The sequence below is a fragment of the Piliocolobus tephrosceles genome, chromosome 3, assembly GCF_002776525.5.
Source record: "Piliocolobus tephrosceles isolate RC106 chromosome 3, ASM277652v3, whole genome shotgun sequence".
In the NCBI taxonomy this organism is placed as follows: Eukaryota; Metazoa; Chordata; class Mammalia; order Primates; family Cercopithecidae; genus Piliocolobus; species Piliocolobus tephrosceles.
Genome location: NC_045436.1, coordinates 100,666,627 through 100,693,017, shown reverse-complemented (window position 1 = coordinate 100,693,017; position 26,391 = coordinate 100,666,627). Strand labels below are relative to the sequence as shown.

Below are 26,391 nucleotides of genomic sequence, written 5' to 3'. Positions count from 1 at the left end.
CTGACCTCGCGATCCACCTGCCTCAGCCTCCCAAAGTGTTGGGATTACAGGCGTGAGCCACCACACCCAGCCACATGGCTTATTTTAAGAACACTATTAATCCCAACTCTGGATCTTTTCAGAAAACCGAAGCAGCTGAGTGATCATTATGTAGTTGCTAGCCTCTAGGCCTTTGCACAATAAGAGCAGTTTTAAAGAGAATACTTTGTATTTATAATAATCACTGAAACCAGGTCTGCTCAGCTAGTCCCGCACCACTTAGCAATTCACTGATGCACAATAGCATTCTCCTCTCCACTCCCCTAACCTCACTCACTATTGCCAAGTGGACAGCAAGATTAAGGATGCACTCTCTACAACTTCTGCATGTATCTATTGGCAGCATAGTGCAGAGGAGATACTGCACTGGTTAAACTGCTTGTGTCTAAACTTACTCAATCTGCTGGAATTCACTTAGCTGAGGGGCCGACCATGCATATCATGTCTCTTTTTACGTGAGAGGTTAAATAAACTAATGTAGAGAAAAATCTGGAATGGTTCATGGCAATAGTGATAAATATAGGATACATCAAGGAACCTCAATCCCTGAAGCACACATTGTCAGTAACTTATTAGCAATGGGAGACAGGGTGCCATAGAACAAAGGGCTGGAAAGCATCATTTTTCTGATGCCCCTGGGTATGATTTACTGACTGCTTTTGCCCTGAGTGAGTACTAATTACAAAGATTTTTATTGCAATACATGGAAAAATCGAGCAATTGTGTTATTATTGCTGTTATTTGTTTTACTGTTATTGCTTCATATGAAATAGCCTATCTGTGAATAGATCTAAAAATTTTATAGCATATGATGGTAAAGTTGGATTTTCTCTTCTGTCAATTTTACTTGAATAATCTGCTTCATTACATTCAGGGTAAAATACATAGCTGAAAAATAAACTCATGAAGAGAATAAGGGTAATATGCACAGTCTCAAAGCTCTGTCAAATTCTCAACCCCTAGAGTACTGTTGGTGCTAGCCAGGGTTTCTTCAGAAACCAAAAGTACTGCTTGTGTTCAAACACTTGACATCTTTGGAACTTGCATATAAGGTACATGACATGCAAGAGTCACTTTTACACATAAAGTTTATAATAATGGTTTGGTTCATATTTCTTACAGTGACAGATATTCTTTTTTCATAATCCCTGTGGGAAGACCAAAATCCATCTCCATAGTTTTGCAGTGTCTCTACTGCTGACTTTCTCCATAAATATTTTAACTGTGCATGTTTGTAATCAGGCACCCACAATCGTTACATCACCAAGTGCCATGTGAAACACTAAAGGGTTTAAATGCACAAAGAAACTGAGTGGGAATCTTGGCCCCTACCTGACTAAAGTGATGACGTTGCCAGTGTTTAATTCTAATTAAATGGGCTCCTCTCATTTAAAATGCCTCTGGTGACTGTTTACAGAGCATTAGTTTAACTGTCTCTGGAAATGAATGTCAGTTCTCAACCAAAAAAATGATCAAAATGTCAGTGTGGCTGGATATAGTTTCCCTTCAGTACTTCTAGTGAATAAAGACTTAAAAATTTAATATGTGTATCTGCATGTAGATGTATACAAAATGTTTAATTTCTTCCCTTGCATATTTTGTTCTATTGCTGTCGACTTAGAACAATAAAATTGATAAACCATTAGTTAAAGTTTGTTGCACTGTTAGTGATGAAAGTGTAACGTGCAGTAGTTTTAATAGATAAAAATTTAGCTACTAGGTTCCAATATAAGTAGTAATTTAAATCAGAGTCTTAGAGAAATGGTTTTGCTTCATTCCTTAAGTTTCATTTGTTTTCATAGCTTTATATGCCAGTCTCCTAGCCCTCAGTCAACACTGTCAGTTGAAAACAATAACAATATTTAAACCTGTTTTTGTTTTTAGTTTGGTCACTTTTCTGGAATATTTGGAGTGCCTCTCAAGAGGTGTTCCACTCAAATATTACTATTATTTATGATACACACCCAAAATAACTTATAAAGGGAAAATTTGTGAATATCTTTTAACAATCATGCTTTGCTTTTCCACATATGTAAGGGTTTTGTTTCTCTGTTGCATTCAGCTTATGCATTATGTCTGGAAACTTGGGCATGTCAGTATTTAGTGACACTTAACAGCTATTTTCAGTAAACTGTCTTTTAGAAGTTCAAGCAGTATTCATACATCAAAGTCCTTGTGTTAGGGATGGATGACTTGCTCCGACACAGTGACACTGAACACTAGTTGGGAGGGTTCTTTACAATAATGGAGTAGGCAGCAGTCATTTAACATAAAGTCATTTAAATGGCTTAAGAGAAAAGGAAGCTAACAGTAACAGCAAGTTAATATTTCTTAGGTGCAAATATACGAAGAAGACTTCAAAAAGGAACGATCAGATCGAGAGAGACTTAATCAAGAGAAGGAGGAGCTACAGCAAATTAATGAAACTTCCCAATCCCAGTTGAACAGGCTGAATTCCCAGGTACAAGTCAAAACAAAATAATCTTTGCCAGCATGTATGTATTTTTTTTCATTTAAAAAATTCAAGACTTTTTGACTTCTGTTAATTGCCATTGAATTTTTTTGAAAGGTCAGCAGTTGGGATGAAGTCATTCTTAAACAATCTTGTAAAGAGATGAAAATAACTGGAAATTTCTTTTAACTTAAGTATATTAAGGAATGGCCCAAGAAATTGGATTCCAAAGTTTTTTTTTTTATATAAAATACAGTCCTTTTGATCTTTTTCTCATAATATTTATCCTGGTAGAATGAGAGTTGAACTACCTAGTACTCAAATAAAGTGAAGTGGTTTTCAAAATTCTTGTCAGTTTCTTTGAAGGGCTATGTTGGAATGCTCCTGTCTGCCAAAAACATACATATTTCTAAATGCCATTTATATGTGAGACTGAGGATTTTGTTCAGTGGTTCCCAGATGTAATGTAACTGGAGTACTTTCAAGGAAGCCAGATAATGGTCACCGGTTTATTAAAATAGAATATATTAAATGTAAGCATACTAAAATTAAGTGTAATTGAATATATTAAAGTAGATTCAGGAAGTTGCCATGATGGGTAAAATAGTGATGTTAATGAAGAAAACTGTAGCTAACATAATTTTGCCTTAAAAAATAAAACAAACTGCATCATTTTTATTTGTAAAATATTGCAATACTTTTAAATAAATAGAAAATTGTTATGGCAATGCTGTGGCAGCTCTTAGCTTCAAGATTCTTAGTCATAAAAACATTTTAAACAGTCATTTTCTTCCAAATACAAAGTGGATTGTGAATTAAATTTAATTTTATCTCTGATTTTTTAAAGATTAACTTGAAATTCCTAATTTTACATGGAAAAAAATGTTTTTGCAGAACCATTTTCTCTGTAAGAAATTAGAAAAAATAAAATAGTAGTAAAAAAAATCAAATAATTTTATGAAAGTAATTCAGGCAACCTAATAATTCATGTAACAATAGACAAGACAATGTTCTCATTACTCTTGGTAAAAAAAAAAAAAAAAAAAAGAGAGAGAATATATATGCTTTTTTGTTTTTTGAGACGGTGTTTTGCTCTTGTTGCCCAGGCTGGAGTGCAACGGCGTGATCTCAGCTCACCGCAACCTCCACCTCCCAGGTTCAGGCGATTCTCCTGCCTCAGCCTCCCAAGTAGCTGGGACTACAGGCATGCACCACCATGCCCAGTTAATCTTTTGTATTTTTATTCTTTTAATTTGTTTCTTATATGCCTAGCTAGCCTAATTTCTTTCAAGTTGTCTCTGCACAAACTGTTTTACTTGCTGCCAGTAAAACAGTTTTAGAACAAAAAATAATTTGTTTTTTAAAGCAATTGTAAAATTTGCTGCCAGTACAACAGCAAGTGAAACAATTTTAATTTTAAAACAATTTTTAATAAATTATTTATTTTTATATGATAAATTATATATCAATATATAATTATATAATTTTGTTTATTCTACTATATTAAGATTGGTGATAGACTGGCAATGTCCTTGCCATTACAGAACTTTTAGTCTGGTCAGGAATGTACATCTATCTACTTAACGTTATATACTATAATCCACAAGTCCTTTCCTGTGTCACCTGTAAACTTGATTGGTATCAACAAAATAAATGTATTTTCTAAATGCAGTATGGTATAATTGTGCCTAGAACCTAAAGGAAAATCTTAATCATATCTAAAGTGATAGCTTAAAGCTATGAAATTTTTTCTTTAAAATAATGAAAGCCCAATCCTTTTTTTTAAAGTCTCATTTACTCAGTAGGAGAATGATAGAATTTACAGAGATGAAGTAGATGGTTTGATGATCTATGTTAAATGTATTAACAGCAGATTAAATGCTACCATATTTAAAAAAGAGCTGACGGCTGGGCCCGGTGGCTCACGCCTGTAATCCCAGCACTTTGGGAGGCCGAGGCGGGCGGATCACGAGGTCAGGAGATCCAGACCATCCTGCTGAACATGGCGAAACCCCGTCTCTACCAAAAATACAAAAAATTAGCCAGGCGTGGTGGCGGGCACCTGTAGTCCCAGCTACTCGGGAGGCTGAGGCAGGAGAATGGTGTGAACCCGGAAGGCGGAGCTTGCAATGAGTGGGGACTGCATCACTGCACTCCAGCCTGGGCGACAGAGCGAGACTCCGTCTCAAAAAAAAAAAAAAAGAACTGACACTTCCTGACATTACCTTAGTTGAATAACATATTATTTGTTGTCCAAGTGGACAAGTGGACTTTTAGAGGAATGTTCAGGTCAAATCGTTCTGGCATTCTGAGTTGCTTTCTTCCCAGAATGTATTCATTCTGTCACTAAGATGCGTTAGGCCGGTGTCAGTGGTAAAATAAGTAATGTGGTAAAGTGAAAGATGCTTAGGGTACTTAGAAATAAGAGGAATTTAGGGCAAAAAAGGCTTGGCGTTCCTGCCTGCTCTTCCATTGGTGGTAACCTTGAATAAGTTATTTAACTTTTCTATGCTTCCTTTTCTTCATCTGTACAATGATAAAGTTGAACTCGATCATCTCTAAAATGTTTCTTATGACTCTAAAACCTCTCTCTAAAAAATAAGTTATCTAACCTCTTTTAGTATACCTGCCTGTAAAATACAGATAATGAAACCTACCTTATGACTTCACTAAGTTGTTCTCAATGGTAAGTGAAAGAAGCAAAAAACAGGCCGGGCGCAGTGGCTCACACCTGTAATCCCAGCACTTTGGGAGGCCAAGGCAGGCAGATCACTGGAGATCAGGAGTTTGAGACCAGCCTGGCCAACATGGTGAAACCTCATCTCTACTAAAAACACAAAAATTAGCTGGGCATGGTGGTACGTGTCTGTAATCCCAGCTACTCACGAGGCTGAGGCAGGATAATCACTTGAACCCAGGAGGCAGAGGTTGCAGTGAGCTGAGATTGGGCCACTGCATTCCAGTCTGGGCAGCAGAGTGGGATTCTGTCTCAAAAAGAAAAGAAAAAAACAAAATACCCTTTAGAAAACATTTAGCTCAAGTCAAGTCATGGCTCAGAGGTATTTTATAAATTATTTTAGTCTGTTAGAAGAGGGGGCATGTTTAATAGTTTCATTCAGTTGTATAATTAGCATGCTACTTTTAGTCCCTTGTAATCTAATTTTGATGCTTTCTTTTTGCAAGGCATTCTGCTATATGCTGTGAGAAAACGAAAATTGGTTCTTGCTAGTAAATAACTCACAATATAGTAAAAGAGACATGTGCAGTCTATCCTCATATCACCAATTCTGCATATGTGAATTTTCCTACTCACTAAAATGCATTTGTCATCCCCAAATCAATACTTGTGGTGTTTTGTGATGCATCCTTACATATGAGCAGAGCAGCAAAGTTGTTTCCTGACATATACATATTCATAGTGTTCTTTTTGTGGTCCATTTAGTGCCATGTTTGCTGCGTTTTTGTGCTTTTTGTTGGTGATTTCATGGTTTAGAATGGCCCACACATATATGCTGACATGCTCTCTAGGATTCCTAAACACAAAGGATGTGATGTGCCTTACAGAGAAAATGTGTGTTAGAGAAGCTTCATTAAGGCATGTTATAGTACTCTTGACCATGAGTTCAGTGTTAATCAATCAACAATACATATTAAATAAGTTGTCTTTAATCAGAAACACATATGAAACAAAGTTATGTATTGATTCATTGACACAAATGTTGTGAGAAGAGGCTAGCAGAAACTTAACCCAACAATTCTCCTAGGAGCAGTGGTTCAATATTCACTAACTCAGTGTCCATGAAGACTTTATGGAATATGACTACCACAAGCAGCAAGAATTGCCTGTAAATAGTACACATTGGTCTAAAAAGTCACACAGTAAATGTACAACACTACATAAGAGGACAGAATAATTCTGATTAGTGGGACTTGGAAAGGTATCATTCAGAAGGGGATATTTGACCATCCCTTATGGGAATGTGGGACATGGAGTGTAGGAATGACAATGAAATAGTCAAGGAAAAGCCAGCTTTCTCTAAGTGTGTCTTAAGTTAAGGGAACCCAGGGTAGGTGATTCATCTAGATGAGGCTGGGCCTTAAGTAGTGAGAAGCCGTGGAATATAGCAGTGTGACTTTGAACAAATTACTCAGAATCTTATGTCTTAGTGTTCTCATCTATAAAATTGAGATAATACTAAGTATCACATAGAGGGATTGGGAGAATTCAGTGAGTTATTGCATGTAAAGAATTTAGATCAGTTTCTAACATGGATTAAATGCATATATTACTTCTAAAATTTATTATGGAAGCCTCTGAATGTCAGTTTGGCAATTCCAGTGTCATTCAGTAAGCAATGAAAATTGTTTCTGTATCTGTATCTAAATAGGTCTACCTAAAACAGAATTGTAATGGCCTCAAAAAACTGGAATAGCAATTTAAAACTATCACATTTTTCAAACTTCAATTGGAAATTTAAAGATAGAATCAATGCATATCTGGAAAAACCAACCTGTGGCTGTTTTTGTTGGTATAACTGCTGTCAATGCCTCACACTTGAGTAGGTCAAGAGTGACTTAGGAACTAATGATTTGAACTTGTCTTGATTCACAAATGCCTTTGTTTTGTCTTTAGATAAAAGCTTGTCAGATGGAGAAAGAAAAACTAGAAAAGCAATTAAAGCAGGTATGTTGTTCTAATTTTCACTCGTACATTTATTCCCATGTACAACATTTCTCATTGTCCCAATTAAAGACATATTCAAGCTCTGCTACAGATGGCCTACAACAACCCATGCTTTTTATTACCGACTACACCATCAATGGATAGACAGTGCTTAGGCACCACCAAGGCCTTTCAACCCTAACACTCATGGAAAGCATATGCTTTGTAACCAGTAGCACAAACCTTAGTGCTCCTTAGACCCATAAGCACCTGGGAAATAGATTTCACTGGTATTTCATGCAGTTGCTCACACAATTAACAATGGAAAACTAAATCAAATACTGCCTCTTTTGAAAAAATAACATGCCTTCTTGAGCACTGAAGCATTCTATCCCATGGGTTCTCTAGTTGCCTTAAAGACTGAATATTATTTGTCTTAATTCCTAATTTCCTTTCTGGACTTTAGTTTTCCCTGGCTACAATTTATGAAAACCTATTTTATGACTCAATGGATAGATTTTCTTCATTGAGGGCCCTCAATAAAGATAACTCAAAAACATAAAGTTAGCTCTATATACTTTTCAAGTGTGTCCCATTTCCTCAAAATGGAGAAATGATTATAGTTTCACCTTAGGTAAAACTTGACCAGTGAGTCTTATCTGTATCGGTCCTGAGTCTATTGACATGTTTACGGTTTTGAGTTATAATTATGCCAGATTAGGCGGAACCTTAAGATTGAAACCAAACCTTTTGTATAAAGCAATGTCAGTGCGACTCTTCAGTCTCTCCCACTGGTAGTGAACCCACAGCTTTGTTCTCCTCAGATGTATTTCCCAACCTGTAACTGCGGCTTGGTTTTCCACCTGCAAGATCCATGGCTACCAACAGGCGCTGGAGCTGTGCAGAAGCAACGGGAGCACCCAGTAAGTAAGAGTGCATTTGAAAAAGTGCTTAGTATACTGTTTTGGTAGAAATTATGTGCATCTCTGGAATTTCAGCACATTATATTATCTACAGCAAGAGCCTCTGTTTTCTCTGAGCCTCAAACTTGCAAAGTTGGAGTGGTCAGTGTACAGTAGAATTATCATTGGGACACTGAATCCACAGGACACATAGATATGAATAAATTAACTGAAAGGTACTAAATTGGGAATAATTCCTTGAACAACATATAACATTTTCAATTGGCATACCTCATTCTACCCAAAGGGTATTTTATGTGTAAAATGTATTTATGTATAAAGGAAAGTGAATATGGCAAAACAAAAAAAATGAGATGCTTTTTTTCAGTTGTAAATTTATATTGAACTACTATGGGTATTGCTACATATGTGCAAAATAGTTTTTGACATTTTCCAATTGAAAGGATTTTCTTAAAGGATCCAAGAAAAAGTGACCCACTTAAGTTGTTCTCAATGGCTGTGTCTTCCCAGACAAAATGAAATGCAGAGTTGAGCAATTATTTGTGAGGGGAATTGATTTGGACAGTCAACCTGAATAAGTCAGGCCCAAAGCACCCTTTTTTTCCTTCTCAATAGCAGTATTCCACCCACCCTCCTCTACCTTCTGTTTTGCCTATATAGATAGAACCTTTATCCAGGGGAAAAAAAATGTGTTTTTTCTGCATTTTGTATTTACCCAGGCAAATCCTTCCAAACTTTAGGTTTGTGTTTCTCATGATGAAAAAAATCTAAGATTTTTAACTGGGATTTTCCTACCAGAATGCTTACAGAAAGCATGATTCTCTTGGCTTCCTGAAAGTTCTCATACTTTTGTTTGAGTGTGACTCAAAGCCCTTTTCCCAAGGGAGGAGATAATGACTCTTTGGGTGGCAGAAGGATGTGAGGATTTAATGAGCATCTCTTATTTGACCCCGGTATGACACAGCACACTGCTAAGAATTGGTTCTTTTCATGTTATTGCTGGTTGCTAGTTCTGTCTGCTCTTCCTCCCAGGTTTCCTTTTTTGTTTGTTTTCTTTTTTTCTTTTCTCTTTCTTTTTTTTTTTTGAGACAGAGTCTCACTCTGTCACCCAGGCTGGAGTGCAGTGGTGCGATCTCAGCTCACTGCAAGCTCCGCCTCCCGGGTTCACGCCATTCTCCTGCCTCAGCCTCCTGAGTAGCTGTGACTACAGGCACCCGCCACCATGCCCGGCTAATGTTTTTTGGCATTTTTAGTAGAGATGGAGTTTCACCGTGTTAGCCAGGATGGTCTTGATCTCCTGACCTCGTGATCCTCCCGCCTCAGCTTCCCAAAATGCTGGGATTACAGGCATGAGCCACTGCGCCCGGCCTCCTTTTTTTTACTTTATCTGTTTGCTTACTTTTCAGTCTTTACCAATAACATTAAAAATATTTTGTTTTCAAGATTGTAGAAGTCAACTCAGATTGTGAGAAACACAAAGAGAAATTTACTGTAGGAATGAATTAACCTATAGAAGTTGGCTTCTACAGGTTGGGGGATTATTCTTATGAAATATTCTTATGAAAGATTAACTATGGAACCAATCAGTCATTCACATTTACCTAAGAGTACAAATTATTGTTTCTGTCAAATCTTTATTTGTGGAAAGAAGGAAGGAATTCACCTACTACAGCTCATCAAACATTCCCTGTCAATTAAAAAAGGCAAAGCAGTCCAGGTTACATAAAATTGTCACCAAATAAAGGCCTATATTTGAAAAAGGACTCCAAGCCATGTAGAATAGCCTACATTTTTTTTCTTTTTTCTTTTTGAGTAGGGGTCTTGCTCTGTTGCCCAGACTGTAGTGCAGTGGTGCGCTCTTGACTCACTGCAACCTTCACCTCCTGGGTTGAAGTGATTCTCCTACCTCAGCCTCCTGAGTAGCTGGGACTACAGGCACACAACACCACGCCTGGCTAATTTTTGTAATTTTAGTGGAGATGGGGTTTCACCATATTAGCCAGGCTGGCCTCAAATTCCTGACCTTGTGATCTGCCTGCCTTGGTCTCCCAAAGTGCTGAGATTACAGGCATAAGCCACTACGCCTGGCCAGTATGGCCTACATTTTCAAGCAGTAGTCTGATGAAAAAAATCTCAGCATAACAGTAGAATTTACAACCAAATCCTCAAAGTTAATTTAAAAATAAGATTTCATGTTTCTTGCCTATATTGAAGGCTGAATTAAGTCACATGCTATAGTGTTGGTAACATTACAGGATATTTACCTTCTTTTGGCAACCCTCCTGGAATATAAAACTGAGGCTCACGTCACTTATCCTATGTGTTATTTGAGACATCTAAAAATAAACGAGAAGATAAAAAACAGAGGTGATCTCATTTCCTCTTCTAGCTTTTTCATAAGCCAGAGGAGCCAAGGGCCTAGGTGTCTAGAGTGGGGGTACAGTGGGGTCAAACTGCACTAAAAGCAGCATTTCTCAGTGTCTTGTTGAGTAATTGAACTTTGTAGGTGACTTTCAGTGGTCTGACAGCCTTGTAAATGCTCTCTGTTGACTCATGTTAGAAAAATTTTCCTCAAGTTATTTTTAGGAGATAATTGAATTACAGAACAAAAAAATCTATATTCTCTGTGCCTTGTGGAGAAGTAGGAGGCAGGGGTGAGCATTCAGAGCAGAAAGACAGACCTGCTTTGTGGGCAGGTAAAGCTGAGATTGCTCCATTCCTAGGGGTTAAATACAGAGGTCCTGGCCTTGGAGATATCTTGATAATTTAGGCCTATGGGTTTACTATTTATTCAATGCAATCTGTTTGGCATTCAATATCTAGCTGTTCTTAACTGGTGTAAACCTAGGAGAAAATCCCAAGAGAAAAATCTTGTCTCTGTAGACTAAACTATATGAACAATTTAGAAGACAGGTTCTGCTGGATTGGTTCTTCGGAATAGAAAAAAGGGAAAGATTTGCCCTCCTTCACCATCCTGAACTTCTATCAATGCCAAGTCCCCATTTAATAGCTTAGATTTCCTTCCTTAAACCATTAGAAAACTTGTATTAAACTTTTTTTTCCCCTGGCCTTCTCATTGCCTCTAGTGTGAGGGTCTCAAAAAGAGTCTTTGTTGATGCTAAGTTGCTTTGTTTTATTGATGGGTTGTAGTAAGTTTTACAAGTGTTTATACTTCTGCAGATATTCAAAACACATCTGTTTCAGAAAAAAGAAAAGAAAGAAAACATGTCACAACCTCAAAGTAGTAGAAATTCTGGCCAAACACAGAGTGAATTTAAGAGGGGGTAGGGAGAGATGATGGCAGTGATGGGGGATAAGCAGGATGAGTGAGGCTGGCAATAAGTTTGGATAGAAATTACTTTTGTGTTACCTGCTTAATAAAAGCCACATAGCCTAATTGTATTTTTGACATGCCACTATGTTTGGTTTGAAGTCCATATTGCTATAATAATGTTTTATTGTTCCACACAGCCAGACTACCAGTGGTATGCTCTTGACCAGCTTCCGCCAGATGTACAACACAAGGCAAATGGTAAGACCACAGCTGTATTGAGCATTCTTTCATGTTTACATCTTAATGGGATCTTTTTGGGATGTTTACTCAACATACATTCATTCGTACTTGGGGAGGACTTACTATAAAGTTGTGTTACATACATAACTTTAATTTGATGCACCTGGGGTTAAATTGAACTCCTTAAGACACAGAAAATGTGCAAATACAGAAATGCATGAACTTCAATGCTGGCTTCTGTTCCTTTTTCAGTCTCAGAGTCAGAATTCCATCTGGGGTTAGAAATGAAAACTGTAAGCAGAGCTGTATTATAACAACAACAAAGTTCTGCAATTGTACTACAAAGTACACGTGCACACCCACTATTCCAAGTTGAGTTTGCTAGACAGATGTTTTAAATGTCACTGGCAGACAGACAGAGGAAACCAAAGGCTCAGAACTGTGTTCCCTTATGACTAAATGTCAGACTCCAAGGCAGGGTTCTTAGTTTAGGCCAGGGTTGCCCACAACGCCCACCTCAAAGTATGCTGGGAAAAACTAAAAGTCACTTATGAAGTACTCACAACTAAGATTACTTTTTTAAATCTTATTTTTTATTGGTTTAACATTTTCTTTTTTGTTTCTAGAATCTGCTATACTTTCTACTGCTTCTTTCTATGGTCTTATAAGGCCACCCAGAAGCAGGCTGTATATACTGAGCTATAATCAAAATCCCACTTCTATTCTCATCACGTATACATAATCAAAAGTTAGAAATGTCTGCTACATGCTTAAAGTCTCATATGACACACACCTGGGACTCTAACTTGTTAATTTCCAAAGATTTGAATCTATCTAAAAATGCTGAAGATGAGCTATATAGTCTAATTTCAGGCCATTCTTGAAATTTGATCTCATTTGAAGTCAGAGCTGAGATCACAGAAATTTAGTTTTTAATACAAGGAGTCTGTTATGGAGTGTAAATAGGAAGCCAGGGATACCACATGTAGTTTTGCAGGTTGTGAACTTTACAAGTCTAAGGGGCGCATAATGGTAGTCTATGTGAATGGAGCCTGCTGAAGTACAATATGCAATCTGGACAGGTGTACACAGCAGCAATGGGAGTGGCAAAGGCCATAGATTATAACAGCATCATAGAAAAGAAATATGAAATGTGAGAACTCCATAATAAAACGTCCAGGTATTTATCAAAACTCTATAGGACTCTCTTTTTTCTTTGCTTTCTACTACAAATATAGCCAGAGGTTTTAATGAAGTTCTTGAGTTCCAACAATAATGGAGTTCTTTTATTAGAAAGGCATACCATTAACCAGAATGAGTGTTGCATAATATATGCAATTTTAAAATCTATTATTGTATAATTGCAGAATTGCTCCCCAATTATAATTTTCCATTTTATATTGCTCTGGAATGACTATTAAAGATATTTTCTTCTGAATTGGAGTTTAATCACTAGAAGATAACAATTACTTAGTACAGAACTTAGTAATACCATAAGGTCATTTATATATCATTATTGAATTCTCCCTGGACCAATATTACACAAGCTAGTGATTACATAAAATAGAAATGAATTGTGATGACATTCAGAAACTAAATAGAAAACGCAGTAATGAAATGTTGTAGTCAGTGTATGAGACTTACTGATTTTTATCTAGCTAGGAAAAATGTAATGAGCTTTGTGATGTATAAACATACCATGTAACAGTGTCTACAGATGTAAAACTACAACAAAAAAATCTCTATGATGTACCAACCTAAGCTTTGTTTCTGGTTTTTTTTTTTTTTTTTCTGAGACAGTCTCACTGTCACCCAGGCTGGAGTAGTGCAGTGGTATGATCATAGCTCACCGTACGCTTGAACTCCTGGGCTCAAGAAATCATCCCACCTCAGTCTCATGAATAGCTAGAGCTACAGGCATGAACCACCATACCCAGCTAATTTTTATTTTTATTTTTTGTTCAGAGGGAGTCTTGCTCCATCACTAGCCTATTGCCCAGGCTGGTCTTGAACTCCTGGCCTCAATTGATCCTCCTGCCTCGGGCTCCCAAACTGCTGAAATTTCAGGTGTGAGCCACCACACCCGGCCTGTTTTTAAAGAGTTGTTTATTTCAGTCTTCACAGCAATGCTATAAAATAGGTTTTGTTTTGCACTATTTAACACACGAGGAAACTGAGGCTTAGAGAATTTACATAACACCTAAATCACACAGTTAATAAAATTTCACATAGGGATTAGATTATTTGATATATAGGATTCTAAAACCTATGGTTTGAATTATATAGTACAGCGCCCCTGTTACTGTACCCCTCTCACTTTATTAAAATTTTCTAAAATTATAGATACAAAAATGAGAATGGGTCTCTAACACAGATACTAATATGACTAGCGTTTAATCCTCAATAATCTCATCTTCGTATGAACTCACAGCATGCTACCATTTGACATTTAGAATATCACAAGTAAAAGACACAGTACTATGTAAGATTAAGTGTGTAATAAATATGTTATGAACTAACTTGTACATGGACAGACCTGGTGGAACCTGACCAGGGGTATGTTATCATTTGAAACCCATCCTTCTCCATACCAACACAACTCTGCAACTAACTATGGCTGGCCAGCAGCAGGCAAGGGGGCTGATCGTGGGTAGGGCACCACCAAAAAATTCCTTACTTAAAAATCTACCTGTTTGGGATTCCTATGCCTCCTTTACTAGCTTCCACATTTGATGTATTTCATAGCTCAAGCCATGTCATAAGAATTGGCAAGAACTCTGAAATCATTCTTGTCGCAAATGATGGATGTGTCATTATTTAATTTCAGTAGTGGTTTTTGCTGGTTTGGGGATCACGTAATTAAAAAGGTCATTTTAATCTGTTGGTGTAACTGAATTGTTCAGAATTCTCATAAAATAATTTTGTGGTATTGCTTATTAAGAAATCACTGGTTTAAGGCCAGGCATGGTGGCTCATGCCTATAATCCCAGCGCTTTGGGAGACCAACGCGGGTGGATTGCTTGAGCCTAGGAGTTCAAGCCCAGCCTGGGCAACATGGTGAAATGCCGTCTCTACAAAAAAATACAAAAATTAGCCAGGTGTAGTGGCATGTGCCTGTAGTCCCAGCTTTTTGGGAGCTAAGGTAGGAGGATCACATGAGCCCAGGAGGCCAAGTTGCAGTGAGGTGAGATCACACCACTGTGCTCAAGCCTGGGTGACAAAGAATGACTCTATCTAAAAAAAAATAAAAATAAAAATAAAAATAAAAAAAATAACTTCATGCATTTTAAAAGGTATGGCAGATAATGAGTGATTAAATTTCAATGATACCACTAAATCTTCCTCTAACATTTCTGGGGCCCGGAGCAAGAATAAGTGGAGAACTACATCCTATATGTGTAAATCTCATGAATCAAGCATAGAAACTGTTAAAGTATAATCTATCCTCCTACCTTGATAAACATACACGTAAAACCAAAGTACAATTTACAATGCTCAGATTCAAAACCAGTCTGTGACAGGACAAGGTGGCACAGGGAGACCTAAGCCCTGACCTCATGTCTGGGACCCTCCACCTTCTCTCCCCACCCTCCCATCGAAAGGACTCTTGAGTGCAAAGTTGAAGACAGCCCAGTTGGGACATCCCAACCTTGTCCATACACCCCTCACCACTCTACAAACAGCACTCTTTCGACAGCCTTCAGGCTGGGAAGAGGACCACATGAGTCTGGGAAGCAGGTCCAGAATCACCTGGGCAGGGACTTCAGGGGTGTACATTTGGGTGCCAGGAGCTTGTTCTGGAGGAAGGGTCGCTCACACTGTGAGGAAGGGTGTGGCTGGAGGAGGGCCAGAGCAGAGTCCTCTATAATGTGGGGACCCCAGTGAAGGACTTCCTGACTAGGGACTGAGGGTGGTAGGTGGTGAGTACCATGGTGCACAGTCTGCCAGTTAACTAATTTCCAGCTTTGCTCTCAGTTACTGTCTGTGTTTATTTTAGAATGCTTTGGAGACACATTGAAAATCAACCCGTCTTTCAAAAACTAAATATTTTAAATGAAGGGTTTCGAATGTTTTCAAGTCATTTGAGACTTGGCTTTCTCTTGGTATAGCATTAAATAATGGTGTTTTTAATACATTTAAGTCCACAGATATTAATGGGTTACAGTTTTTGTTTAGAAACCTGTGATTTTACAAAGAACATTTTCATCTTGTTTCATCTGTTATCAGAATGAGATGCAAAATGACTTCCATGTTTATAGAACAATTATGTCATAACAGAGTTAGTTTAACCTTAAGAAACATGTTGTTTTTTCTTCCTTTCTGAAATGTCAAAAATCTATGGTTTCTGACTGCATTGCATGCCAGTCACTTCTGTACATTCCAAATTTTTCATAGGGTACAGAGTTATGCTTTGTCTAATGAGCCAGAGCTGGATTATTAATGTATCTAGAAAGGCATAAAATGTAGGGATATGAAACTGTGTTGTGAAATTATTTCTTTACAATATAGAAGATCAAAGCCTAAGTATTATAATTAGCTTTTACTAATGTCTATTAATAACCTATTAAACAAATACTGACTGGATTTGTCTCCTAGGATTGCCATAACAAAATACCACAAACTGAATGGCTTAAAATAGAGAAACTTTTTTTTCCCCCCAGCTCTGAAGGTTAGATATCCAAAAATCAAGATGTTGGCAGGGTCAAGCTCCCTCCAAATCCTCTAGGGGAAGAGACTTCCTTGCCTCTTTCAGCTTCTAGTAGCTCCAGATATTCCTTAGCTAGTGGCAGCATCACTGCAATCTCTGCCTCGGTCTTCACATGACCATCTTCCTTCTGTGTCCAGATTTTCCTCTTCTTACATGTACACCAGTCATAGTGGACTGAGGCTCTCCTCCCACCCTCACTGTACATTTAGGGAAATTCTGCCTTCCCTTCAAGAAACTAAAGATCTATCTTTGTTTTTTGTTCAGATTTCCATTCTGCCATGGATTATCTCATGGGCCACAGCCTCTCTCCATCTAAAATATGAGGCTATTGATCTTTAATTCTATACCTGTTTCACAAGAGCACTGACCAAATTGAAGAGGAGTTAATTTTAAAATATTTAAGATACCAAGGGAGAGGTATCATTAGTGGATTAAATGTTAACTTTAGATTGGTTAGATCAATGAATTTATGCTTCTGGGTTCAAATTTATGTTCTCAACATATTAGATACCCTTTTAACATAATGACCACAGTCCTCAGCAACATAATTTTTCAGCCTGGAAAAGTAACTTATTATCTTCCTATTTGCTTTATTTTTTGTTACCAAAATGTTAGTTTAGCATGTCTTTGGTATACCAAATGAGGGCAATAAGTACAAAACATTCAGCATGTTTTTAAGTTATCATGGATAAGGATAACACTTTGTTTCTTGGCATTTCTATGATTTTTTTTTTTCCTGTTGCCATGAGTAAACTTATTTGACTTTGTCTTTCATGTAGTATTAATTATCAAATAGTATTCAATCAAAATATTCCAGATTTTTCATATTGGTCTTCATGATACACCAACAAATCTTTCTATATGATATTTTCTATAGCTTTGGCAGTAAGGTACCCAGTACCATATCTTAAAAGATCATATTTTGCAAGTTTTCTTTCTCTGGGGTAAGTACTGAAACTAACCTAAGTCATATACATGACTTACTTTCACATGCCCAAGCCAAAATGCCAGCAAGAGTGAGAATTAGCATAGAACATTGCTCTTCAGGCATAATTAGAACGAGGCCACAACTGATTTCACAAAATGGTAAGCATATGTCAATGCTTAAAATAATAACCCTCCATTTCCCATTTCTTGATTTCTCAGTGTAAACTTGTGGGGAGCTCATGAATATAACATAACTCTTTTTTTTTTTTTGCCATCCTGGAACTTTATGTCAGCCTTAAGCCAGAAGAAGAGAAATGAAATGTTAATTTTTAATCTAAAATATTTTCCTACTATTTTCCATAGGTTTCTCCTCAAAAAAGAAAGTCAATCAATAGAAGTACACACTAACAGAGAGGGACAACAGGCAACGGGGGACCGTGGCTGAGGACCCTCTTCTTTGTTTATACTGAGGCTTGTTTCTGCCACAAAGGCACATCATCTACCCTGTTATTTGTGCCTCGTCATGTTTCCCTTTGGCCTGAATACAGGAAAAGGCTTCTGACAGCTGAGATCCTGATCAAATCGGAGGAGTCCATTATTATACAACCAAATACAACTTCCGGTTTCCTTGAAATGAGACTTGGCAGATGGATGATGCACGACTCCCTGAGAATCTCTTCAGCATATTGCTGTTGGATGCACAAAAAGGATTCTATGATTTAAGCAGCTCAATGTTTGGTGCAGGGATATTGTATGTTGATTTAAAGTGCATATATACGTGCGTGTGTGTGTGTTTCCTGGGGTAAAAATTTCTGCAGTTGTAAATTTTTAACATTGCTCCCAGTCTTTTTCCACAGGGCCTTAGTTCTTTAGCCATTTGACCAGATATTGTTGACCTCAGTGAACCTAAACATAGAATTGAAGAGGTGTATAAATCTCGTTAAATTAAATAAGTGGTTCAATCTGAGTAAAATGGTAAATTGGAAGCTATTCCTTAAACAGATCATTTCTTTAAGATGATGAGAAATTGTGGGCCTGCTTCACAAGAATTGATTATGAAAGATGAAGTCTTGGGCTGGGTGCAGTGGCTCATGCCTGTAATCCCAGCACTTGCCCAGCACTTTGGGAGGCCGAGGCGGGCGGGTTGCTTGAGGCCAGGAGTTCTAGACCAGCCTGGCCAACACGGTGAAACCCCATCTCTACTATAAACACAAAAATTAGCCAGGCTCGTGGCACACACCTATAAATCCAGCTACTCGGGTGGCTTGAGGCGGAAGGATCATTTGAGCCAAGGTAGGCGGAGGTTGCGGTAAGCTGAGATCGCCACTGCACCCCAGCCTGGGAAATAGAGTGAGCAAGACTCAGTACCTCTACCCACGCACTCCACACCACAAAAAAAAAAAAAAAAAAAAAAAAAAAAAAATTGAATGTATTGAAATTTTATTGCAATTAAATCTTGTAGTGACATGACAGATGTCTAAAGACTAAGCAGATTTAGAAGTGTTAGGTTTATCCATTTAATAAGAATTCTGCTAGGACTAACTTGAGATCCTCTTTGTGATCCTCTATATACATATATACATATATATGTGTGTGTATATATATATTCTCACAAGTAGGATCTCAAATTATACATTTATTATAATTATACATTTATATGTGTATATACATATATAACAAGAAATGTGAGATCCTTGGATATCTGTGCTTTTAGAAGTAAACCTAAAGCAACGGCAAAGCTGAAAATGCAGTTGAAGAAAATAATCCAAACATACTGCTGAAATTATCCATTTCAGCTTCCAAAAATTATGCTACTTTATTCCAGCTCAAATTATTATTATTCCAGTATCTGGATACACTTGAAGCTCTGTATAATGGGAAGATGAAAGAGCCTCAAGAAAATAAATATTTTCAGGTTCGGCCTTTGCAATCCTGGAACACAGTTCTTGAGAAAGAATTATCCTTGTCTTAAACATTAATTTTCTGAAGCTTGTTTCTGCTATTTATCAAAGAGACAAATCATTCTTGGATATTACCTCACTATAAGCACAAGTGTAAGTCAGCTGCTGACTTGTTAACTGTTGTTTTCCTGATTGACTTATACAGAAGTAATACCCAGGAATTGAAACATTTTGGCATATTTCTAAATTTCCATTTCTTCAGATTAGTGAAAAGGTCATTGTAATGTCAATTTCTTGTGGGTGGATTAAATTTACCAACTGAGGTATGCCTACTGGAATAAAAACTGAATGAACACCCAAGAAAGTATTCCTTGAGAGGCCAGGACCAGGCCTATTCAGCAGCAGAAAAACGTGATTTAACTCTCCAGTCCAAACGTTGCCAATTAGCAAGTTGCCAAACGTTGGCAAGATTGTGAAAACGCTAATGTAATGGGAGAAAATCCAATTTAAGTGAGACCTAATTTAATTTGAACTCCAGTGGGGGACTACAAATGTGGAAAGAGGACCCCTTGCTCAGGGCAACAGCCATTCCCAAAAGACGGATTTCACAACCCTGTCCTGAGAGTGAGCCAGCCTCTCCTGTGTCCCTCTACCCACACCATTTGTTTGGGGACTTTTCTGCCTCAACTCATTATAAGAGTTATACCCTGAGCTGTGACTCTTACTTCATTATTATTAATACACAACTTGTGGAAATTGTGTGAAGAATAGCTATGTCCCTTTGAAAGGAGGGGAAGTTACATGATCTGTTCTTAGGAAATGTAAATCTAAGCATATATTAGGTTGCTGGTAATCATGAAGATTTTGATCTTTGATTGAAGGTCTCACATGAAGAGAAAGATGTCTTTACTTTGTCTTGGTTGTGATATGGTTAGGTGAAAACCTTCCTTCAGGGTCTGGTTTGGACTAGGAGTTAGGCCATCCTCTACTTCTCTTTGCTGTTTTGTTTTGGTCTCCACTTTTCTTACCAACAAAAAGAACATTTTGGACCATATTGCTAGCATTATTGACCATGAACTAACTTGTAGATGATCTCCCTTAGTTTATTTACTGAGCTTTCTCACCCAGCAGGAGAGGTATAAACACCGCCTTGTTACAGATGATTAATCAAGAACACAGAGATATTCAGTAATTTCCTTACGTTCTTATGGCAAGTGAATGGTAGAGCCAAGATTTAAAACTGTCTTGAACCTGGGAGCACCCAGTTTCTGGCGTGCTACAATTCTGCTTTGTAGATTACCTTGGCAAGCTCAACTTATTTTTACAATTCTTTTGGATTACTGTCAAGTAGCATTACAGGAGCACACTTCTTAGGAGAAAATATTTTTATTAAAAATACGATAAATTGAATGGGATTTGTAAGTTGCCTCCTGAATTAAGAGAAGAATTATCTCATTTAGGCTACTACACAGGAAAATAAGAATGTATACTAATGTTAAAGTGCACTAAAATAATGCAAGCATGGGCATAAATGGTGCCTTCCCGTGTCAACACTTTTAATGTGGCTAAGTCGCTAATAGAATCAAATCTAAAAGACATATGACCTCCCAAATTTGTAAATCAGTTTAACAGTTACTATTTAAATACCTACTTATTTCTAAAAATGTCTAGGCAGCCCACATCTCATACTGCCTCTGTCTCTATGCGCTATGCTTGGTCGAATCCACATTGAGAGCGGAGGACAGAGTTGTTTACCAAACATTATTCCCCTAACTTGAAGATCCCTTTGCTCTTTTTTTATTTCTGCTATTTTTCTTCCCATCTCCCCGTGGAATCCTAACAAGATTACATACTAGAGAGATAAAATCCATTGCATTTCTATTGCGGCTGCGCTATGATCCTTCAATCTCTGGCTCCAATTTGCTCAAGTCCCAATGACGCAGCTTAAAAAAAGAAAATATTTGCCGTAATGTCTACTTTTCAATAATTTTAGAATTAATTTCTTTTGCCTAATTTCTTTCCTATATATCTACCTCTTTACTTTCATCGATCTTTTGCTCCAAGACAGAAAGGTGTTATGGGGAACAGTTATGCTCATTATCTTTGTGATTCCATAGAAAAGAAAAGGAAGCTTCTGTCAGCACACACACACCCGCACACTCCACAAATTCATACACACCACAGACACAAACCACACTCACCACACATGCTCACATACTCCACATATACACATCAGGCACATACTCTTCCTCTGCCTCCCCAGTCTTGAAGGCAATGCTACACGGGTTCCTGGGTTCTCCATTTGTGACTGGGGAAATTGATTCCAATTGAAAAAATTGCATAATAAAGCTAACCTTTTCTCATTTTGTCTCAAATCCTTGTGTGTATAATGTATTGCCAAGAATACTGACTAACTCCATGCTAAGATTCCTCCAGGAAGTAATAATGTTGAGATCTAGAACCAATTAATTGGGCCAGTTATTGCTAAGTAATATGAGGGAACTTTTCATGTTTGGGGGTGCGTGTGTGTGAATCTCAGTGCTTTTTGTACTGCACTCAGAAGCTAAAACAATTTCTGTCTGCCCTCTTTCCACTTTATTCCATGCCAGTATCAGAAGGAAGAGTACGATGAATGAGACTGCTGACATATTTTGGTAAACCAAATCCAACCCTTGGGGCTTCCTAATGTACTTAACTTGTTAGTTGGGATTAATTTTCTGGAAGACTCCATCTTATTAACTGCTGTTCCTGAGTCTGCTCTTTGCTGGGTACTAGTATGCTTCGATGAAATTGAGACTCCATTTCCACATTTGTAGAGAAGCCTCTTGGCCATAGGATAATGACCCACATCCGTCCACCACAGCCACACACAGAGCCGGCAAGAATGCAGCTCCTCACTCACAGCTGCCTCTGCAGGCAGCGGGGCGGGTGGGGCTGAAGCAGAAGAAAAACGGAAAAATGAATCAAAAGAAGAAAACCTTTCCCTTAATACTTCCCTGCAAACCTGGTTCGTTGAGCATTTAAAGGAAGACAACACTCAGCTGGCACACGCAGCACCTCACAGGAACAATCAGGCTTGAGAACAAGAACGGGGGAGTGAGAATCGTTAATGCAGCACCCTGATCCTGATGTATTCATAGTTGGACAGGATTTAGGAGGCATCAGCGCTGGCTACACTGCTTCGTGGGATGCCTCTTGCACGTTTGCCACCCTCGTGTCTCCGTCCTGGCCCTGGAAAGGGAGACTGAGAAACAACGTGTGAGATCTCAGGGTCTTGCCTAAGCTGAGATATTTTGCATTTATCTCTAGGGGTTCCAAAAATTGGGCAAGATGTGGCACATAAAGAATGAGAATGGAGTCTTTTCCTCCTTTGGTGCTGTTTAAACCATGTAAGTTCTTTTCCTCTGTTCTTGGAAAGGAGGACCTAATGTCTTCTCACTTCCTGACCTCTCCTGAATTCTTTAGACCGAAACAGCATGTCTTTCCCTTTGACCTTTATTTCTTTGTTCATACTGTCCTCATATTCCTTTCAGATAGCTGAAGGTTCAAAAGGGCAAAATGGATGTCAGAATAGATGTAGACAGTATAATCTCAAAATTCTCTCAGGAGATGTGGTAACTTATTTGCGATCTCCAGATTTCCATTTCTCAATCCAGACCTCCCTTGATTCCTAATAGAGAACTCAGTGTCCCAAACGGAATTTTCCTTCTAAACCCACCCGCTCTGTTGTTTATTCACTCTTCTCATGTACACAACTACCATTTATCTATTCCTGCAAACCAGAAACCTATGAGAGAGCAGCCCCTCCACCCTCTCTGCCAGAGGGTGCCCATTCTGGCTTCCACATCTCTTGAACACCCCCCCCTGCTCCTCTCCAGAGCCCTCACCCTGAGCATGGTCCATGCCTGCACCACCTTCACCTGGCCCACAACTGTAGTCCACATGCCAGCTGGGTGCCCTGTCTTGCACCCTTGCGACTCTCTCCAGGAGTGGCTTCTAGTGTTCCAGAAGCACTGGGCCCTGAACTGCTGCTTTTGCTGAATGAGTTCAGTTTTGCAGATGATCTCAGTGCTGCTCTGGCTCCACACTGAGCTACTCCAGCTATGGAACCCAAATTCTTTTCTCGACCATCCCTCACGCAAGATATGTATATGCAGTGAAATACTTGGAGAGCTCACTATTCTAGTATACACTGAAGAAAGCCATTGCGTATAACCAAGGTTCTCTGTAATTGCTTAGGCCTTTTAAAGGGATAGTGGGCAGATACAAATCTTGTTGGTGAAAAGTAAATCCCTATACAGATGGCATACACTCACAAAGAAGAGCAAAGGATGGGGAAAATGGAAAGAACAAAATTCAAATCAAGAATCAGCTCGTTTATATTCCACACTTTGGCAGCCCAGTAAAGCTGGCAGAGGCTGACTCTTTTGTCCTCCAGCATATGTAATGAGAAGTCCCCAGAAGCAGTCCAAAGAGCCACCACCAGGGGCAATGGAGGGTTAAGTGCTCAGGGCCCTGGTCCTGTACCTAATTCACAGAGAAACTTCTCCTTTCTTTCTCTTTCTTTCTTTCTCTCTCTCTCCTTCCTTCCTTCCTTCCTTCCTTCCTTCCTTCCTTCCTTCCTTCCTGTCTTCCTTCCTTCCTTCCCTTTCTTTCTTTCTTTCTTTTCTTTCTTTCTCTTTCTTTTCTTTCTTTCCTTCTTTCTCTTTCTTCTTTCTTCTTTCTTTCTCTCTCCCTTTCTTTCTTTCCTCTTCTTTCTTCTTTCATTTTCTTTCTTTCTCTTTCTTTCCTTCTTTCTTTCCCTCCCTCCCTTCTTTTTTTTCTCTTTCCTTTTCCTTCCTTCCTTCCTTCCTTCCTTCCTTCTTTCTTTTTCTTTCTTTTCTTTCTTTTTTTTTCAAGGTCTCACTCTCTCCCAAGCTGGAGTGCAGCGGTGCAATCTTAGCTCACCGCAACCTCCACCTCCCGGGTTCAAGCAATTCTACTGCTTCAGCCTCCCAAGTAGCTGGGATTACAGGCACGCACCACCAGGCCTGGCAATTTTTTTTTTTTTTTTGAGACAGAATCTCTCTCTGTTGCCCGGGCTGGAGTGCAGTGGTGCAATCTCGGCTCATGGCAAGCTCTGCCTCCTGGGTTCATGCCATTCTCAGCCTCCCGAGTAGCTGGAACTACAGGTACCCACCACCACTCCTGGCTAATTTTTTTGTATTTTTTGTAGAGAGGAGGTTTCCCCATGTTTGCCAGGCTGGTCTTGAACCCCTGACCTCAGACAAAATGCCTCAGCCTCCCAAAGTGCTGGGATTACAGGCGTGAGCCACCACACTTAGGTAGAAGCTCCACTTTCATCTGGTTTGTAGACTAGAGCTCCATTTAAGAGTTTATCTGACAAAAAGGGATCCTGTTTTTAAGATATTAAAAACCCATAGCCTATAGAATAAAGGACACACTCCTTATTATGACTTTCAAGATATTTACAACTGGCAGCTCTCCCCAGAGCATCCTCTGCCAGTCATAGTCAGCAACCCCCTTCCTGGCCAAGTAAAGAGCTTCCTTCCTCAGAGAAGTCTTCCCCAAGCCATTTATTCATTTCCCCTCCCATGTTACCAATTACACCAACTTCATATGTTTAGTCATCATTATACCAATAACATTGTTTTATCAACTATTTTGTTTCCATGCTGTTTCCCTTGCTTATCTGTTTGCTCCTAGAGAACAGGAGCCTTATTTATTTTTATATCTCCAAGGTGCAGCACTGGAAGTAACTCTAGGTGTTTGACAAGAACACTTAATTTCTGTGAACTTCAGATTTTCCTTGAGTAAGTATCCCAGACGTTAGTTGGAAGCTTCCAGCCCCTTTGATGTGACCTGTCCTCTCTGTTTCACCATCTCACCATAACCTCCAAAGCTCATATCAATCTGGATGTAAGCTTGGATGTGAAAACCAGAGCCTTTCAGAGGTGCCACAAGTCATCTTCCCTCTGCAATGATTTTCTTGTGGTTTGTACAGTCTGTCCTAAAGATTTGTGGAGTCATTGGAAGGGGCTGCATTCATAGAATTCCACTAAAATCTCCTATCTGGTATTTGTGTATCCTGCCTTTCCCTCCACCACCACTTTGTTGTATGGTTAGTTTTATTTTTACTTTCTTGTCTGCTTATCTCCATTTAGTGCCTGGCCTCTGACCATTTTCTCTAACTTCCTATTCTTTCCTTTTCCTCAGTAGTAATAAAAATGTCTCCTTTTGTGATAAATATAGCTGCTTAATGGCCATCACTTATCTTTCAACATGTCCTTGAGGTCTTACCCTCCACCAGAAAGAATTACCAATGCAACCTATCACCAGAAGACAAACCAAAAATATTGCAGGACTCTCATTAAGATGAATTCTGATAAATTTATTTTTTTTTCAAGTGCTGAGGCTTAAAATGAAGACAATAGCTATGCATTTATAGGAGTATGTAAGGGTTCAATTATAAAATGCATATAAGCTTAACATGGCAGCTAGCACATGGCAGGGGCTCAATAAATCCTTTGGTTTCTGTATAAAGACAAAGGACAATGTTGAAAAGGCTAATAAGATGTTGTCAAGAACTGTAAAATGTCAGAGACTTTATTCTACTTAAAAGATAACCGATGAGCCCACCACGGTTTCATGGATGCTGGCAGAGGATAGAAGACTCCTGGACCAGAGACAGAGACTCTGTGACTCATAGTAATGACTGTAGTCACGGTGTCATCATTTTCTTGGGCCAGTTATCTGGCCCCGAACTTCCACAGGGTGAGTAAAGAAGGCCAAGTGATGCCCATGCAAGCAGTAGGCCGCATTACAAGAAAGGAACCCTGAGCTTAGAGAACCCAAGTCTTTGTAATGGGCAGTAAGAGGACATTATCTTCATTATACTGGTCATTTAACCTGTGTGCCATTAATTCCAGAAAGAGACACTATCTTTTAAGTCTGTTCACCACAAAATTATGTTTGCAAATATAATCTAGAACTAAGGCAGCCAATTCCTCTGCTTGTAGGACATGCAAAAGATGAGCAATTATCTCCCAACAGATAGTTATGAATAAAATCACAAATTTTTCAAATACTGTAATAAATTGTGCTATCTATGTGAGCCTGGGGTTAAAACTTGGGTTACAGATACATTAACTTCTTCATTTACAAATGGGAATACTTCCTATTAATAATTCAATCTTAGACATAATCTGAAACGCTTTGTCAGTTACAAGTTTTAAACTCATGACTAGTGTTTCTCAAAAAAAAA

The 26,391-nt window shown here is 38.5% G+C and overlaps 1 protein-coding gene across 1 annotated transcript in view; it reads left to right on the top strand.

Annotated features, from left to right (window-relative positions):
• The window catches only part of TNIP3 (TNFAIP3 interacting protein 3), an 85,162-nt gene extending 66,544 nt beyond the window's left edge, over positions 1-18,618 (top strand). The window contains exons 9-13 of the mRNA XM_023219906.1: positions 2,375-2,500; positions 7,125-7,175; positions 7,979-8,077; positions 11,549-11,609; positions 17,590-18,618. Of these exons, the coding sequence (XP_023075674.1) occupies positions 2,375-2,500; positions 7,125-7,175; positions 7,979-8,077; positions 11,549-11,609; positions 17,590-17,621 (369 nt within the window). The 3' untranslated portion in view covers positions 17,622-18,618. The remainder of the gene's footprint in view (positions 1-2,374; positions 2,501-7,124; positions 7,176-7,978; positions 8,078-11,548; positions 11,610-17,589) is intronic.
• The last annotated feature ends 7,773 nt before the right edge of the window (positions 18,619-26,391 follow it).